Source organism: Pediculus humanus, genomic scaffold, assembly GCF_000006295.1.
Source record: "Pediculus humanus corporis 1103172108251 genomic scaffold, whole genome shotgun sequence".
Taxonomy (NCBI): domain Eukaryota; kingdom Metazoa; phylum Arthropoda; class Insecta; order Psocodea; family Pediculidae; genus Pediculus; species Pediculus humanus.
This window is the reverse complement of record NW_002987820.1, coordinates 606211-625462: the sequence shown is the minus strand read 5'-3', so window position 1 is coordinate 625462 and position 19252 is coordinate 606211. Positions and strand designations below refer to the sequence as shown.

The window sequence follows — 19252 nt, the reverse complement described above, 5'->3', positions numbered from 1 at the left end:
TCAACAATTCTTTAGTTATTTTTGTTTCGTTGGAAAACAACACACTTTCGAAGACGAACTGTGGGAAAGGAGGGGAAGGGGAAAATAGAAATTTCCAGAAAGAAACAATAAAAATAAATAAATGTAATAATTTATATGAAAGGAGGAAAAAAAAAATTAAAAAAAGGGAGTAGGAGGGAGCACGCGGAGAGAAATGAAGAGTAGGAAAAAAAAGGTTTGATTTGATCAATCGATTATTTTTATTTTTTTTTGTTTTTTCTCCCTCGTGCTGGAACTGAACGGTCCATTCCAGAAAAAAAAAAACTTTTAGGTGATTTATTAGCAAAGCAATAAAACCGATTCCAATTGTATATAATGGATCGATAACATTCATTTACTTTCATTTACGTCATTTTTTCTCTCTCTCTCTGTCTTTCATCCACACTCGCACACGCACACACGCACAAGCTCTCTCTCTCTCTCTCTCTCTCTGTTTTTAATTCGCTTCTTTTTTCTCCTGTCAGACATAACGATTTGCCTTGGAATATCCGTAAATTCGTGTACAACCAAATACTCAGTTTTAATTTCACGTCAGATCTTCAGAAGGTGGAGCCTTGGTCGAGAAGTAATTGGTCTCACACTGATCTACCAAGACTTCGAGCCGGATTAATGGGAGCTCAGGTAAGACATGATAATATTAATAATAATAAAAAAATCAGATTAAAAGGAAGGAGAGAGAGGGAAGAAGAATAGGGAGGAAGGGAAAAGGGTCCTCCTCTTTTTTTGTATATTTTCAAATGATTTAAAACAAAATTTTCAATTTTATCTCGTTCGGGTGCGAACAACAAATTGACTTATTCAAATCGATAGATTATCAAATGGATTAACTCGTTCATCAAATCAACTCGACCCGGAAACGATAATGATAATAATAATAATAAATATATTCCTGATAAAAAATATTTTTTTTTTTTTTAATCTATAATTAATTAATAATTGACGAGCTAATCTTTAAAATTTTCGTTAATACGTTTTATGATTAAAAAATGTCATTCGTAGTATGACATCAAAAGATAATGATGATGATGATAATAATAATTACTTTACCTATCGAAATTTATTCCACTAGCATCGATTTTAAAACTTTTGATTAAAAAATGTGTATATAAATAAAAAAACACGCGACGTATATTTTTAAATATTTTTTGCTGTTGTTTAATTATTAAATTTGCTAACAGGCGCAAAAAAAACGATTTTAAAACGTGGAAATCAATTAACGGTTTTTTTTTTTAATTCTTTGATGTTTACAAATGATTTTTTATTTTTAAATTTAAAATATATATATATATATATATATATATATATATATATATATATATATATATATTACCGTATATTAAAATTATTACCGAGAGTCAAAAAAGTTTTTTTTTTTTAAAATTAAACAACAACCTCCTGGAGGAAAATTTCATTGCGAGCCGCCATTTTTTTTTTTTTGCCGTCATCGTCTTTGTTTTTGTTTTTGGTTGATGGCGGCAAATGTTTTTTTTTGCTATACGATGGCAGTTTGTTTGTTTTTTTTTTCCTCGTTTGAGATTTATCGAAGTTTCTAGAATTTGATTTTTTTTTTGTCGTTGGGAAATTTACATTTTAAGGATGACAATAAAAATTTTATTATTACCCGACAATGAGCCCTCTAACCTTTTCCGATTTAAAGGTTCGACGAAATTAATAATGTAAATTCAATGTATATTGTTCCTATATATATTTTTTTTTACTTTGTGAACCTTTTACGTGCCTTTTTATATTTTAACCACTCGTAAAAAAAAAAAATTTCCCTTAAACCTTTTTTTTTGACCCTATTGGAAAAAGAAAAAAAAAGGAAAACTCCTCTGATTAAAATTTATTATTATTATTATTTTTTTTTTTCTTTTTTTCTTTTCTTGTATAATAATTTTTTCTCAATGAATTTTCTTTTTTTTTCCAACCATTAAAAGGTTTTTTCTTTTACCTTTTCTTTTGTTGCCTTTTTTTTCTTTTTTTTCTTTACTCAACAGCTTTTCTCTCTCTCTCTCTCTCTCTTTCTTTTGTTTTTCTTTATACATCATTCTTAAGTAGTTATTACTTTTTTTTTTTTTGCTCTCTCCCTTCGTTTTTTTTTTTTTTTTGTGTGAAAGTGTTTGAATATCACGCCCGAATAATTTTCTTGTTTTTTTTTTCAGTTTTGGTCAGCTTACGTGCCTTGTGAAGCTCAAGGTTTGGATGCAGTTCAATTAACTTTAGATCAAGTTGACGTCATAAGAAGACTGACGGATTTATATTCGGACCATTTAACGTTTGTCACGACGGTTAAAGGAGTCGAAGAAGCTCATCGTAATGGTAAAATAGCGAGTCTCATCGGTATCGAAGGGGGCCACAGTTTGGGTAACAGTTTAGCCGTTCTCAGATCTTTGTACAACTTAGGGGCCAGATATTTAACAATAACACATTCTTGCGACACTGCCTGGTGAGTTAAATATTATCATTATTCTTATTAATTCGAAGATCCCGAAAAAAAAAAAAATTTGAAATTTAAATGTAAAAAAAAAAAAAAACATTTTGTGATTTTTAACGGTTTCAAAAAAGAAAAGAAATGAAAAAAAAGAAGAAAAAAAAAACATTTTAATAAAATTTTCTTTAATGTTTTCCGTTCCGGTTTTTCCGAATGAAAAAAAAAATAAAAAAAAAATTTTAAATTTATCCGGAAAAGTTTTTTTACTCAGCAAAATTTTCTTTTAGGAAAAATTTAATTTAGCAAATTTTTTTTCTTTTTTTTTTTCGATTGATTTTACCTCGAAGCAAGAAAAAGGGGAAGGAAGGGGAAGGGGGGAAAAGAAAAACCTTTTCATTCACAGTCACATCGAAAGGTTTTTACGAGTTGCACTTAAATCCTTTTTTATACCTGTCGGAAAAACCTTTTTCGTCTTCGTTGTGCGATCAAATTTTCATTTAAATTTTTTCCTTTTTTTTTTTTTTTTTAATTCCAGATGATGTTAAATTTTATATATTTTTACGTTACGAAAAATCGTGGGGAAAAGAAAAAAGCAGAAGAAAATGTAGCCGCGGGGCGCGGGGTGGAGAGGAGGCGGGGAAGGGGAAATTGATTTTTTTCTCTTTTTTTTAAAAAAATTTGAAATCGAAAAATAACATAAAAAGCTTCCGATTCGTTTTTACAAATTTTTTTTTTATTATAAATTACGAACTCGGAAAATTTTCTTCCACGTTGATCTTTTCTTTCCTTTTTTTCTTTCCTTTTTTTTCATTCCTCTTATTTCTTTCTTTCTTAAAGATAATTGCAAAAAGAAAAAAAAAAGTAAAAAATAAAAAAAAAAATTCAAATAATTTAGCTAATCTCGACTTTTTACAAAATAGAAAAAAAAAAAACTTTTGCTTCCAGTTAAAAAAAAAAAAAATAAAAAAAAATTACACTCTGGAGTTTTAAAAATGTTTCGGGAAATGGGCGAAAGAGACGGGGGGAAGGGGAAAAAGAGGAAGACTGGAAAAATTTTTTTAAATGGGAAAAATACCAAAAAAAAAAGAAAACTGGAATGAGCAAAAATGAATTAATCAAGTTTTTCCAAAAAAAAAAAAAAAATCTCGTATCATATAAAAAAAAACTTTAAAAAGTTGCGGTTGTTAAAGTTTTTATTTTTATTTTTTTCGTGGGGGGAAGGAAGAAAGAGGGGTAAGGAAAAGAACCCTAAAGTCGCGTGGATGGGGAAGAGGAGAGGGGGTGTGTGTCTCCAATTTTTTTTTTTGTAAAATGAAATAATTTGTATAAAAATTTTTTCTTATTTTTTTTTTATACTGATTTAAAATTAATTACGTCATCGTGTCACTTGTGAAAAATTTATTATTATTATTACTATTGTGGGGTTCTTAATGCGGGGGCGGATTAAACAAAAAAACCGCCAAAATCGAAATTTAGGTTTTGAAAAGAAATTTTTACTTTTCGAAATCAAATAAAAAAAGGAAAAAGAAATTTAATAAGGTGACTTTAAGGAGGAGGAAAAAGGGGAGGGGAGAAGAGAGGAGGAAAAAGGAAAAGGAAAGTAAAAAATCGTGGAAGAAAAGATTTATAATTTTAAAACCGCCCCTTCGGAAAAAAATTATTATTATTATTATTATTACTTTTTCTTTAAAAATTTTCATTTTCAATTTTTTTTTATATTTTTTAAAGGCGGAAAATTTTTTTTTCTTTTTTTTTTTTTTTTTACTTTTTCTCTAGTTCGAAGACTTTTGTCAGATTAATAAATTTTTTTTTAAAAAAACTTTTTCAGTTTTTTTTTTGGGGGGGGAGTGGGAGAAGGAGGATATAAAAGTTGAGATAAAAAGTTTTTAAAAAAAAAAAACTGAAAAAGTCATCGAATGATCATATTATGATAAAATAATAATAATAATAATAATAATATTATAAATATCGGTTTAACATTTTTTTGTTTATTTTTTTTTGGGGGGTGGAGGCAACAGGGACTACGAGATGAAAAGTATAAAAAAAAGGACGAAAAATAAAATGGAAATGCTAAAAAACGAGAGGGAGGAAGGGAGGAAGGAGAAAAGGGGAGGAAACAAAATGAAGAAGAAATTAAAAGAAAAAAAGAAATGAAAAATATGAAAAAACAAAGCTTAAGAAAAATATCCGCCATGTTTTATGCGTGTAGTCGTGGTAATAGAGTTTATTAAGTGTAATTTTTTTTTCTTTTTTTTTGTTCTTTCTTTCTTTCTTCCTCCACTTTTTTTTTTTTTTTTAAATTGAAGAGATTTAAAACTAATGACACGAGAAAATAAAAAAAAAAAAATTTTCGCCATTTTTTTTTTTTTTATAATTCGGGAAACGTTTCTTCTCACCGCAATTCCAAATGATGAAAAATGGCGGGGAGGTAGAGGGGAGGGGAAAACAAAACAAAAAACGTCGTTATTATTATTATTATTAAATGTTTTTTCTTTTTTAAATTTAAAAATTATTTAATTACCGAGAAAGAAAGAAAGGAAGAAAGAGAGAAAAAATTAATTAATTAATTAATTTCGCATGACGAAATGATTCATTCGGAAAATTTTCTTTTTCTTTTTTTATAATAAATGTACATATTAATTGAGAAACGAACTAGAAAAAATTATTATTATTATTATTAAGATTTCGTTTTTTTTTTTTTTGTAAATTAATTATTATTATTATTATTATTATTATTTTTCTGTTCATTGTCGTTTCCTTTTTCTTTTCCCCATTTTCTCACATTTGTTTTATCGTTACCCCCTTTTACCCCTCCCCTCTCCCTCCCCTCCCCTTAAAGGATCGCTAATAATTTTCCCCTTTTTAAAATATGCTAAAAAAAAAAAAAAATTGAAAAAAAGAAAAAAATGGTTTAAGTCGATCCAATAACTTATCGTAAGTAAGACAATCTTTTATTTTTTTTTTCAGTTAAAGAACCGGAAAAAGTTTTTTTTTTTTTTCTAAGAGAATGATGATGCCCTTGGGGGGGAAAAATTTTCAAAAAAAAATTTTTTCTTTATTTATTTATTTTTTAATAATAATAATAATAATAATAATAATAATAATAATAATAATAATAATAATAATAATAATAATAATAATAATAATAATAACTTTCATCAAAAGGCAAAACTCCAAAAAAAAATTATTTATTATTATTATTAAGATTTTTTTGCACGTTTCGATTTGAAATTTCATTCATATTTTATTTATTTATTAGTTTTAATTTTTAAAACAAAACTAAAAACTAAGAACTATAAATAAAAGTTTTCCTACTTTCTAAAACTATTAATAGAAAAAAGAAAAATATTGGAAAATCTTGAAAAACATCCAAAAAAAGAAAAAAAATCGTGGAATCAGTCAAAAAAAAACTTTAATAGGAAAATATGTTAAATAAGTATTTTTCGATTTTTTTTTACGTTCATCCTCCTCCTCTACATCCCTCTCCCCCTGTTTTGTTTGTTTTTTTATTGTTTTAAAATTTTTTGTTTGTTGTTGTTGTTGTTAGGGCAGACTGTTGTTTGAGTGATCCGCCAGTTTACAATTTGGGAGAATCTCATTTACCTCATAAACCGGGTCTTTCCGAATTCGGAAAGGTAAGTTTTTTTTTCTCATTTATTTTCTTATAATTATAATTATTATTATTATTATTATTATTATTATTATTATTATTATTATTATCATTATTATTATTATTATTATTTACATTAAACTTTTAATAATAAATTAGGTTTTAAATTAATTCTCGTCTTTAAGATAAGAAGATATTTAATATTTTTTAATATAAATAATTAAATTTTTTCTATTTAAATCTCATCAAAAACAAAAACGCACAAAAAAAAAACAAAAATGAAAAATAAATAAATAAATTTAAAATGGCTCCGGGGTTAAAAATTATTATTTTTTTAAACGTTAGCCCTTTTTTTGTTTGTTTATTTGTTTACGCAGGAAAATGTGCCTTCTGCTGCTAATTCGCGATTATTATTTTTAATTAATAGAATTACAATAATAGTACATGAAATTCTTCAATGTTTTGCAATAAATACGTTTCCCTTTTATTATTATTTATTTAAAAAAAAAAAAAAATCCATTATCGTTTCGACGAAAGGTTTTATCGGGGGGAAGAGGGGGGTGAGGGAAAAAGGGCGGACAGAAAGGAAATTTTGATATTGAATTTTATTTATGCTTTAAAATAAAGATATGATACAAATATATAAATAAATAAATAAATAAAAAATTGAAAACAAATTGAAAATATTTTGACTTAAATCGATTTCTGGAAAGGTTTTCTCTCTCTTTCTCTCTCTCTTTTTTAGATTTTTATGTTTTTTTATGTTTTTTTAGTTTTTTTTTTTTTTTTTTATTCAAAATGAATCAGTTCAACGAGTTGAAAACCAAAAAAAAAAAAAAAGAAGAAAAAAAAACTAATAATAAAAATTCAATAGCGTAGCATTCATTTAAAAAAAAAAAAAATTTCTGAACGCGCTTTTCGAGTGACGTAATCATTAACGGTTTGTCTCAGAAATAAAAAAAAAAAAAAAGAGTAAATCAATTTTTTTTTTTTTTTTTTTAGGGGGAGGGGGAAGTAAAATTCTTATCGGTTTAACGATTCAATGAATTTTTATGCATTATGTATTATTTAAAATTTTGAGTATCGTCGCGAAAAAAAAAAAAAAAATGGAAACGAATAACAAAAAAAAAAAATAAAATAAAAAAAAAAAAAAATTTTATCGTTTCGTTTTCCCACGCGATATATTTATATAAAATAATTCGATTATAAATCCTGTTGATTTTTCAAATGTAATCTTTGAGTTTTTAAATTTAAAGGGACGACCATTACTAAATCGGGGGTATTTAATTTTTTTTTTTTTTTATTCACATTTTGTTTAGTTTTCCTTTTTTTTTTTTGAGTAAATCCTCCATTTTATTATTATAATCGAAAATAAAAATAAAATTTAAACGATTATCATTTTCCTTTCGCGCAAACCGATTTATACCGAATTTATTCTCGTTTAATTTATGCCATTATATTTTAGTAATAAATAATAATAATTTTTTTTTATTGCAATAACGCCAATCCCTCCGCCCCCCGGTAACGAGCATTTTAAATTGTCGTATTAATTACTAAATGGATTTTTTTTTTTAAATTTTAAATTTTAAATCGCGTTAATTACACACACTCGAATCACGGAAACCCGAAATTAAACCAAAAAAAAAAAAAACAAAAAATTATTAAGTAAATAAAAATTCAAATTGGCAACGTTGCAAATATGATTTCTTTTGGGTAAACAAAAATAAATCGGATTTTAAAAATCTAAATGACCGTCTTAATTCTGATTGGTCGAAAAATTTTGCTTGTTGATCAGATGACCTATCCGATGTCCGACGATGATTTTATTTTTTTAAAATGAACGTATTAACGCATATATTAAACGTGGAAAAAATTGTTCTTTTTATGTTTTTTTTTTTTAATTGTTTTTGTTGTTTTAAAAATGATAAACGTAAAAATTTTTATTTATTATTTTAAAAAAAAGGATAGATCACGTTTATGATAAAAGGTAATTATTTTTTTTAATGCAGAAATTTTAATTTTTGAAAATAATAATAATATTTCGGCATACGTTTGTCGTAAATTTATATAAAAAATAAAATATTAGGACAACTAACAAGATGAATATTAAAAAAAAAAAATTATTAACTCATTATTCAAAATCCTTTTTGAATTGTGTAAGAAAAAATCATTATTATTATATTTTCAATAGGAAATATTTATTGTATAGATATCATTTAGAAATCGATCGATGATTATTGACATCGTTTTTATTATTTTCAAAAAGAATTTTTTAATATTAAGAATAATTTTTTTTTAATTAAAAATTATAAAAATTGAGTTTAATAAAAAGGATGAATAAAGAAAAAGGAAAAAAAAGCAGAAGAGCAAATTTTTCATTTGATTACGAATTCTGAATATTATTATTATTATGGGGGGAAAAATAGGAGGTAAGAAAAAAGAGAAAAATGAAAAAAAAAAGGAAAAATAAAATGCATTAAAAAAAAAGAAAATTTAATTACATTTTGTTTTTAATTTTTAATATTTATTAAAGTATCGATTGATCGATCGATCGATTAATTTTTTTGATTTGCAATAAAAAAAGTTTTTAAGTCGTGTGCTAAAAAAAAAAATCGGTTTAGAATTTTTTAGAAAAATAAAATAATAAGTTGAAAAGAATTATAAAAAAATTGAATAAATTTATCAAAATGACTTTAATATAATAATAATTTTCTTATCAATTATTAGTTTTATTATTGTTTTTTAGATAAGGGAAATTTATATGAAATATAACCCTCCCCCTCTACCCCTCGAAAAAAAAAATAATAAAAAGTTATTATCGGATATATTGAGTTTGATATATAAATAACACATAAAGATATATTACTTTTAACTTGAAACATTTTTAAAATGATAATAACGACGATAATAATAATAATATGGCATCCGGTTAATATTATCAAAAATTGTTTAAGGCTCTTTTAAAGCCCCCCGCCCCCGATTTTTTTTTACATTTCATGATGTAAAGAAAAAAAATTTTTCGAACAAATCAATAAATAATTTATGGATTTATAAAACCCCAATTAATTAATTAATTAATTATTATTATTATTAATTTTTTTTTTTCAAACAGTTGGTAGTACGTGAAATGAACAGATTAGGCATGATGATTGATTTATCACACGCATCTGTTAAAACAATGAAAGATGCATTGGCTACAAGTCAAGCGCCCATTATATTTTCACATTCATCAGCACACGCGTTGTGTAATTCATCTGGTAACGTACCAGACGACATTCTTAAATTAGTGGTAAGTTATTATTATTATTATCATTATTTATTTTTGCTACAAACAAACAAAAAAAAAAAATTACCGTTTGTCGTCGTCATCGAATCTTTTAAATTTTAATTAAAATGAAGCGAGAAAAAAAGTCATTATTATCATTATCATCATCATTATTACTATTATTATTATCATTATTATCATTGTCATTATCATTATTATTATTATTAATTTTTTTCCCATTTCCCTCGTTCCCACGAGTTAACAACGACGATGACGGCGAAGACGAACTCATTTTTAAAATCATCATCATTATTAATTTTTTTTTTTTTTTTTTTTAACGAATAATAAAGTAAAATGGCGAAAGAGAGAGAGAAAAATTTTTTTTTTTTTTTAAATTTTTCAATCCATTAATTTCGAATCGAAAATGGTTCGATAATTAACTGTAAAAGATTGACAGTCATTTATTTTCTTTTGAATTACAACAAAAAAAAAATTTTTTTTTTTTTTTTTTAACGAGATTTAACGAAATTTGTCCGACATTTTGTTTTTATGTTGTTGTTGTTGTTTGAAATTTCAGGCCTTAAACGGTGGTTTAGTCATGGTTAGTTTTTACAATTATTTTATCACGTGTACCGATTATGCAACATTGGATGATGTTGTCGCGCACATAAATCACATAAAAACAATCGCCGGCATCGATCACGTGGGTATCGGTGCAGGTTTCGATGGTATTAACCAGTGAGTATTTTCTTTTTGAGAGAAAAAAACGTGTCAGAAACGTTTTGTAATAAAAATTTATTATTATTATTATTATTATTATTATTTTCGTTCGTCAGCACTCCCGAGGGTTTGGAAGACGTATCGAAATATCCAAATTTACTCGCGACACTTTTAGAAGATCCAAAATGGTCGGAAGAAGATGTTAAAAAATTAGCTGGATTAAATTTATTAAGAGTTTTTTCACAAGTTGAAGAGGTATGAAAAATTTTATTTTATTTATAGAAAAATTCTATTTCCACTTTATACTTGTATAATTAATTAATAGACGACGTGGAAAGAGACAGTCGAATAAATAAAAATAAAAAAATAGAAAACAATTCGCGTTTAAAAAATATTAAATTTTTTTTCTTTTTTGTTTTTGTTTTTGTATTTTTGCATTAATTTAACTTCCGTTTCCGGTTTTACGTTTTTTTTTTATTTATGAAATTTTATTTTATTTCCGACTCGTTGTTGTTTTTTTTTGTTTTTTGGAAAACTCCAACGTTTTTATTTATTTATTGACAACCTGTCACTTATTTAAAGTCTTTTTTTATTTCAAAATAAAAAAATTTTTATTTTCTTGTTTTTTCTTTCCTTTTTTTTTCTTCCTTTTTCTTTAAAAAAAAAAGGAAAGAAAAGGAAAGGAAAGCCAATAGAGATATTTTTTTTGACAAAAATAAAATAAAATTGACGTTGAATTCTTTTGAACATTTAAAAAAAGGAAAAAAAAGGAAATGAAAAGAATAAAAAAAAAAGTCAAAAAAGTGAGAAAAAATGTTTTCGACTATTTTTATATAACAAAAAAAAAACTTTTTCCCTCGTAAAAAACAAAAAAAAAAAAATTGAAGTGTACCTAATTTTTAAATGTATCTGTAACCACGTTTTTTTTTTCTTCGGGGAGAAGGAGGAGAGGAGGGAGGGAGGAGGAAAAATAATTTTACGCATTTTGAATTGTTTGACACGATTCCAAAAAAAACGTTTTTTTTTTTTTTAAACGATCGATAGATTAATTCGTGTCGTCGACGAGTTTGTGCCACGTTATTTTATTTCGTGCCACGAAAAAAAAATAATAATAATAATATTTTTTATTTTTATTTTATTTTTCTCAACGTCGTATAAATATAAATTGTAATTTCCGTCGCGTTTTTCGTTCTTTTACCTAGAAAAAAAAAGGAAAAAAAAGAAAATCTTTATGGCCGGTGGGAGATTTTCCAACTTCCGGTGTCGTGTTTTCCTTTTTTTTTTTTTTTGGAAAAAAATCTTTAAGGTAGTTGGTGGTGAAAAATTGTTTGGAGTCGAAAAGTTTTTTTTTTTTCAGAGACGAGTCATCATCATTAAATCACGTCGGATTTTTTTATTCTTTTTCCACGACCAAAGTTTTTTTATTAAAAAAAAAAAAAAAAAATTTTTCTTTAGTTTTTTATTTTCATTTAAAAATTCAAAATGGTTTTCGAAATCGTTTTTTTTTTTTTTTTTAACGGAAAAAAAGTTAAATTATCAATGAACCTCGTTCGAAATAAGAAGAAGAAGAAGAAGAAGTAGTAAAAAAAAAAAGAAAAGTTTTTTCAAAATACGTGATGTCATAAATAAAATCATTAAACTCCTTTTTTTTTTTAAAGGCCAATTTAAATTTTTTATTTTACGCGCCCTTTTTTTTTTTATTCATTTTTTTTTTAAAGGTAAAAGAAAAATGGCGACTTGCTGCCGTTAGACCCGTTGAAGAGCTTATACCTGGAGTTTATCTCGAAGGAAGGACGGATTGCATGTATTTGGGTTCTTGATCGGTTAGAAACATATTAATAATAATAATAATCATCAGCAGCGTCGTCGAAGATCGTTACGATTATCATCATCATCATCATCGACGTAATAGTAAGATTTTATTTAAATAATTTTATCGAATTTTAATTTTATAATAATAATAATAATATCAACGATTATTAAAATGTTTGTTTATCTATACAAACAAGACAAACAAACAAAGACAAAACCGCCGAACCATTGCATTATTATTATTATTATTATTATAATCACTTGTAAATATTATACATATATATATAACGTATGTAAATTTTAAAAAAAATAAGCTCAAAATAATAATAATGATTAATATGAATTCGGAATAAGAGGGAGAGGGGGGGGGGAAATATTTTAAAAGGTGTGAGAGTTTTTTTTCGTTTTCTAAAACCACGACAAATGTTTTATTCCCGGTTTTTTTTTTATTTTTTATATATTCGTTCGTTTATGGAAGATAATTTTATTGTATTGTAATTTTTTTTTTTTCTTATTGTCGTGAGGTCGTGCTCGAGAGGTTTTCCTGTCGTCGTAATCCTGTTGGAAACTTTATTGTCTTGTTTTTCTGTTTTCTATTTTCGGTAAAATTTATTTCGTTTTTTTTTTTTTTCTCTTGCAAGTTATTCGGTTTTTATTTTTTTATTTATGAGACGTCTTTGAGTCTATAACTTTTTTTTTTTTTACCGTTTTATTTTTATTAACGCTAAAGTATTTATTTATTTTTTTTCGATTTAAGGTATACTGTTTCTCTCTCTCTATCTCTGTCTCTCTCTTTCTCTCTTTCATTTTGTCTTTATTTACTTATTAAATCGTTTTGAAATGATTACGGGTGTGTTAAATTCTTTTTTTTTTGTTGTATTGAATGTAATAGGATGATGATGATGAGGTGGAGCAGAACCGGAAATGAGGTTTTTTTCCCCTTCTTATCGATTCCCTCCGATTCTCCCATTTCCGTTTTAATTATTATTCCTTCGTGGAAGAAGTTTTTTAATAATAAAGAATAATTTTAAATTAAAAATTTTTACAAAATTTTTTTTTTTTTTTTTGGAAAAAGGGAAAAATGTTTTCTTCTTTTTCTTTTCATCCCCCCTCCCCCTCTCTTTCTCTCTCTTTCTTTATTTTTTCTTAAATTTTTTGTTTTTGTCTGTTCATCATTTCATTATTTTTTGTTACGTTAATTATCGAGTCGCAAAAAGAAATATTTTTTTTAGCCGATTAAATTTTATAAAATGCTTTATATTCGAACTAATTTACAAAAAAAAAAAAAATGGAAAAAAATTTTTTTTATGTAGAAGGTGAGAAAGAGAGAGAGAGGAGGAAGGGGAGAGGGAGAGGGAAAGAGAAAGAGAGAGAGAGAGAGACAGATTTAGAAGAAATGTTAAAAAAAATAAATGATCCTATTAAAAATGTTAAATTTTTGAAAATTTTAATAAAAATGTAATTAGGCGACATATTAATTATTCGACTAAAAGAGAGAGAGAGAAAGAAAAAGTTTAATTTTTTTTTTCTTTTCGTCTGTTCCAAATTAACAAATGCATTAAAGTTAAAGAGAGAGAGAGGGGGGAGGGGACGGGAGAGAGAGAGAGAGAGAAAAAAAACTTTAAAAAAAGCGCTGAAAAAAAAAAGGAAAAAAAAAAGAATTTTTTTTTTTTTTTTTTTTAGGAAAGAATAATTGGATGAATTTTTTAAAAGGTTCCATTTTAGTTTCCTTTGAATTTCAAATGTAAAATAAATATTTTTCCTTTTTTTCCCCCTCTCCCTTTTTTTCCTTTTTTTTTTCCTTTGTCAATAAATGTTAAATTGTTTTTTTTTCTTTTGGATAATTAAATAAAAACACCGATGAAAAGTTTTGAAAATCGTTCGTTGTTCTTTTTTTTAATAATAATAATAATAAAATAATAATAATATTATGTTGTCGTGTCAGTAGATTAATTATTTACTTATACCGAAAAGTAGGGTGGGGGAGGATTCGGGGATTCAGATTAAATTCATCGCATATCATTCGCTCATACAATCGCTAAAAAAAAAAAAAAATTTAATTTTTCGACGTGTATGTTTTAAACAAACGATACGATTGTTTTTGTCGTTTGTAGTTGTCGTTCTTACAAAACAAACACACTCGATAATAATAACAATAATAATAATAAGTCAACGGCCATACCGTGCTGGTCACACCGGTTCCCGTACGATCACCGAAGTTAAGCAGCATTGGGCGTGGTGCAAACTTGGATGGGTGACCGTTTGAGAACGCCACGTGCCGTTGGCTTAAAAAAGAGCAAAAAAAAAAAAAAAATGAGAACAAGACAAAGTAAGAACCAAAAAACAAATCTTGTTCTACTGTCGAACTGAGGCAGCTCGACGAGAATGTGAATTTCACTGCTTCTGACCCTGGCCACTCCAAAGATGTTAGTCACTGGAGCCCAGTTCAGGAGACAAATCGTTCCCATCGAATAAAGATGGACTCAGGAAGACCTTCAAGAATTGATGTGGTGCTATCTTATAATAAGTGGCACCACCGAAATTCGAGTATTTGTCCCTAAGGAATCGGGTAGAAACCTCGGATAAATACTTAAAAACTTCGACAAGTAGCCTTGTCGTGTTTAATGGTGGATAATAATAATAATAAAATTAACGACGAGTTAAGAAAACATTTTTTTTTTTTTTAAATTTTTTCGGTTTCCTTTTATAAATATTGTTATCACAATTATAACGGAAATAATTTTTTTTGATACCGGAAACGTTAAATTTTTGTTTGTCGGATCGATAAAAAATTCTTGATTTAAGGGTTGAAAACTTTTTTTCATTTTTTTTTCCAAGAAAATTTAATTAAGAAAAAGAAGGAAAAAAAATTTTTTTTTTTTTTATTAGTCTCTAATTGCGTGATGAAAGATTAGGTAACGAAACCTTTTTCGGTAAAACTTTTTAATTACGTGCCTGAAAATTTTTTTTATTTTTCAAATTTTGATTTTTTAACACACAAGAAAAGAAAAAACCCGACGGCGGTTTAAATAAGAAAAGTTTTCTGTTTTCCCAACGTACCAAATTTTATAAATAATCTTTATATATAAATATTTACACGAATGAATTTTTTTTTTTGGTATTTTAATATACATAAGCTAACTACTGCCAATTTTTTTTCTTTGTTTTTCCCGATCGCGTCGTATTCGTTTCTTTTCGTTTTTCATTATTACGAAATTTCCAATCGATTTCCAATCAATCGATCGATTTGAATGTGTACGTCTTATTATTATTATTATTATTTTACGATATTTTAAATGGAAATTTAATTTTAAAAGGGTATTTTTTAATTTCGACTTTTTTTTTTATATCTTTATTAATTTTAATTTAAGGTCGCCTGTGAGCTTTAAAACCTTTTTTAAATGTCAATTTTATTATTATTATTATTATTATTATTATTATTATTATTATTATTATTATTATGGTGACAACGCTTAAAAAGATTTTAAATAATAATATAATTTTTTTTTTTTTATTATCGTTTAAATTCACTTAAAAAATTAATTCTTGTTGTTTTTTGCACTTATTTATTTCAACAAAAAAAAAAATTATTGTAGATAAATTATGTATAAATAGATAATATTATTAAATAATAATAATAATAATAATAATAAATTATTTTATTTAAATCACGATTTTATTTAAAATTTATTAAAAATGAAAAAAAGAAAAGTAATAATAATAATTGAGGTTTTTTAAATTTCGAATTGTAGCTGTTTTTTTAAGGTATGCAACTTTAAATACACGTAAGTATAAAAAAAAGCATGGCTAAAAAAACCGATTTTTTTTTTTTTTTTTTTTTATCTCGGCGAACAATAATAAGGACCCGATTGAGGGTATTGATAATATTGATAATTGTTAAATGCTACGTCATTTCCGCCGTGATAAGGTGGTGCGGGTCCTCTTAAATGAGGTGGTCCGGCTGTCGGATCGTAAACGAAACTCGGAGGATGAGTCCTGTACTGTGACGATTCTCCCATGAATTGATATTGTCCGTATGTGCTAGAAAGAAAATAAAAAAAACGGGGGAGGGGGGTATGAATTTTTTTATCGTCTTACGCCACGTTTCACAATAATAAAAAAAAAGGGGGTTATTATTATTATTATTATTATTATTTATATTTGTTGAATTATTTTACAAACCAATGTGATGAAGTTTTTTCTTGTTCTAAACGAAAAGAATCAGATGTGGAAATTGAATCCCTCGGATCATATATTTTACCGTAAGAACAATCATTCCTTGGGGAACTCTCAGACAATTTTACATATCTAAAACAATTGGAGAACAAAAAGTAAGGAATTTTATTCCCGTAATAAATTATAAAAAAAAAAAAATTTTTTTATTTTTCGTTACCTGGATGTTGATGATGATGATGATGATTGTAGGTGTGATTTTTGCGTCATCAAATGACTATGATCACATAACGAATGAATTTTCGAACATTCTCCATAATTTCTTTCATCTCCTATATAATTCCTCGATTCGTTTAAACTTCTAGTACTTTCGTAAAGGATTCTCGAGTCATTTAAAGAACTTCTATTGTCCTGATGATAATTTTTAGGAACTTCCGCCGTTCTCGAATTAGATAAAAAAACCTTTGACGATGATGATGATGATGATGATCGGGGAGTATCACTTGCTGTAAATGATTTTTGACTCTCACTACTCGATGGGGATCTTATTTCCGGATATAATCTGCAAGTATCGGATTCGTGATACGAAGATGACGTGGGAACAGAAGGACCCGGTACGTCGTTATCGTTAACTATATTTGTCGCCATACTTTTCGGTGGTTTTCTCCTTCTCGGTTGATACTACAATAATAATAATAAATTTTTACATATATTAAGTTTTCGTTCTTTAATTAAAATTTTTTTTCGTTTTGTTCACCTTGTAATCCGGATGCTGTTTTTTATGAGCGTTTCGTAATCTTTCAGCTTCGTCGATAAACGGAAGTTTTTCTTCATCGCTTAATATTCTAGAAAAAAAAATACGATAAAAGATTTTCAAAAAAAAAAAATGAATAAATTTTTACCTCCAAAGCTTTCCGAGAGTTTTTGAAAGTTCCGCATTATGTAACTGAGGATATTGATCGGCCAACTTCCGTCGGGCTGCTTGTGCCCAAACCATAAAAGCATTCATTGGACGTTTTATGTGTTCCTTTCGCTTTGATCCGGATTTATGAGTTACAGGCAACATGGTCCAATCGTAACCTGAATCAAAGAGAACAAAGACAATGAAAACAATTCGGTTTTGGTAATGTCTACTACTTCTCTTCTTTCTGAATTTCCACCGCTCCTACCACCACCACCGCCGCCGCCACCGCTTCATTTGGCCTATATTTCTTCCAGCCTCCCTTCCAGCCTTCCTTTCAACCTCCCTTTCACCCTCCCTTTCACCCTCCCTTTCTTCCTTCCCGTTTGTTTCGTCACCTTTTTTTATTATAATTATTATTATTTTTTGTCTCTTCTTCTCTTTTTATTTGTTCCCTTTGTCTAACCCGGTTTTGTTGTTTTTCACCTCAGGAGACTTTGTGAAAAATTAATAATATTGGTTGTTGAAAATGCTTAACGAATTTATGCTTCCACAACTTTTCTTCCTTTCTTCCTTTCTTTCTGTCTTTTTTTTCTTTTTTTTAATAATTAAACTTTATCAAAAGAGAAGTTTTTTCAAAGAATAAGAAATAGTAATAATAATAATAATAATAATAATAATAATAATAATAATAAAAAGAAATAAAAAAAAAAAAAGAAAAAGTATTGAATGCAAAAATTTTAAAGTGAAAAACTTATTTAAGCAATCGAGGAGGAATCGTTTAATTGGTGTAGAAAAAAGAAACCTTTGTCACAAAGAAAATTTTAAATTAAGACGAACGGATCAGACATTGTGCTATAAAATTGATATTAATTAAAAAGAAAGAAAGAAAGAAAGGAAAAAAAAGAGAAAAAGATATATAGACAGAGGGAGAGAGAATTAAATAAATTCGTTTGCCGAATTAAAAAAATAAAAAAAAAATGGCGGGAACGTAACGAAATTTAAAAGTGTAATTTTTTATATTTTTTTCTCCCGAAATTTAAATTTAAATAAAATTATATGTAATAAAATAATTTTATATATAAATCAAAAAAAATTTTGCTACGATTCATAAATAATATTACAAAAAAATTTGCTACGAGAAAAAAGCAAAAAAAAAAAAAATATAAGTTTTGTTAAAATTTGTTTATAAATATTGACAATTATTGACGTCATAAACTTTTCAAAAAGTTGGTTTCACTTCCTTTATGAAGTTTACTATTGCTAGCAGACGTTTTCGTGTCAATAGAAAAAATCGAACCGTATTTATTCATAACAAAAAGGAATTTAAACAAACCGAGTCGAAAAATATTTTACCTTAAAAAAAAAAACTAATAATTATTATTATTATTGTTTATTATCGACCGCTTTATCATCATCATCATCACTATCATCATCACTATCATCATCATCATCATTGTCATTATTATCATTATTATTATTATTATCTTTTACTTAAATATTTGAAAAAACAAAAAAAGGACGAAAAAGTGTCGAATATTTTTTTTCTTATGTTTGACATCGTTTCATAAAAATCGGCGAAAAAAATTTTTTGTTTTTTTTTTTAAAATTTCATTGTTGCCAACAAATAAAAAAAAAAAATTTTGAAATAAAATCAAAAAAAAAAAAATTTTCTTTTCGGTTAAAAAATCAGAGGAAAAAAAAAAGAAAAAAAATTTTTTTTTTTTTTCTTTTTTTCGTTGGTTCGTTCGTTCCATTATTTGCTCAATTTATTAGACTAATTTACACGTGAACGGCTTCTGCTTCCACTTCTTCTTCTTCTTCTTTAATTTTTCCATGAATAATTTTTTTTTCATTCATTTACAACAACGAAAAAAACAAAAAAAAAAATTAAAAAACGTTTCGTGTTGTACGTAGATTTTTTTGTTCCATTTAAAAAAATTTTTGCGATTTGAAAAAGAAAAAAAAACCGCGAAAATTTTATAGCGATTATAGAGAAGTAAGTGACAAATACTATTATATAAAAAAATTCACGCTATAATATAGTATATAAAAAAAAATGTGTGGCACCATAAACCTAATTCATAAATTTTTTTATGGATAAAAATTAAATAAATAAATGTTGTGTTGTTCGTCTGCTAGAATAGAATGAAAGGAAGGGTGGGGAGAGAAGGGGTATGGGAAGGGAGGGGAAGTGAGGAGACAGGAAAGGGAAAAAAAAATAAAAAAAATTTATTTTGATGAACGTATGATGAAATGAACTTTACCCCAACAGAATTTTTTTTTTTTCGGACTTTTAAT

General features: G+C 26.2%; 2 protein-coding genes across 2 annotated transcripts in view; one reads left to right on the top strand and one right to left on the bottom strand.

Annotated features, from left to right (window-relative positions):
• The window catches only part of Phum_PHUM471040 (Dipeptidase 1 precursor, putative), a gene marked incomplete at both ends in the record, with an annotated part of 14739 nt that extends 2854 nt beyond the window's left edge, over positions 1–11885 (top strand). The window contains 7 exons of the mRNA XM_002430232.1: positions 504–660; positions 2202–2485; positions 6018–6105; positions 9193–9369; positions 9923–10083; positions 10182–10320; positions 11784–11885. Coding sequence (XP_002430277.1) covers positions 504–660; positions 2202–2485; positions 6018–6105; positions 9193–9369; positions 9923–10083; positions 10182–10320; positions 11784–11885 — 1108 coding nt within the window. The remainder of the gene's footprint in view (positions 1–503; positions 661–2201; positions 2486–6017; positions 6106–9192; positions 9370–9922; positions 10084–10181; positions 10321–11783) is intronic.
• Positions 11886–15716: 3831 nt separating this feature from the next.
• Positions 15717–17116, bottom strand: Phum_PHUM471030 (Sex-determining region Y protein, putative; the record flags this gene model as incomplete). The annotated part of the gene is made up of 6 exons (XM_002430231.1): positions 15717–15918; positions 16060–16185; positions 16343–16481; positions 16581–16731; positions 16808–16895; positions 16953–17116. 6 exons carry the CDS (start codon positions 17114–17116, stop codon positions 15717–15719), a joined length of 870 nt encoding a protein of 289 aa, XP_002430276.1.
• Between the last annotated feature and the right edge of the window lie 2136 nt (positions 17117–19252).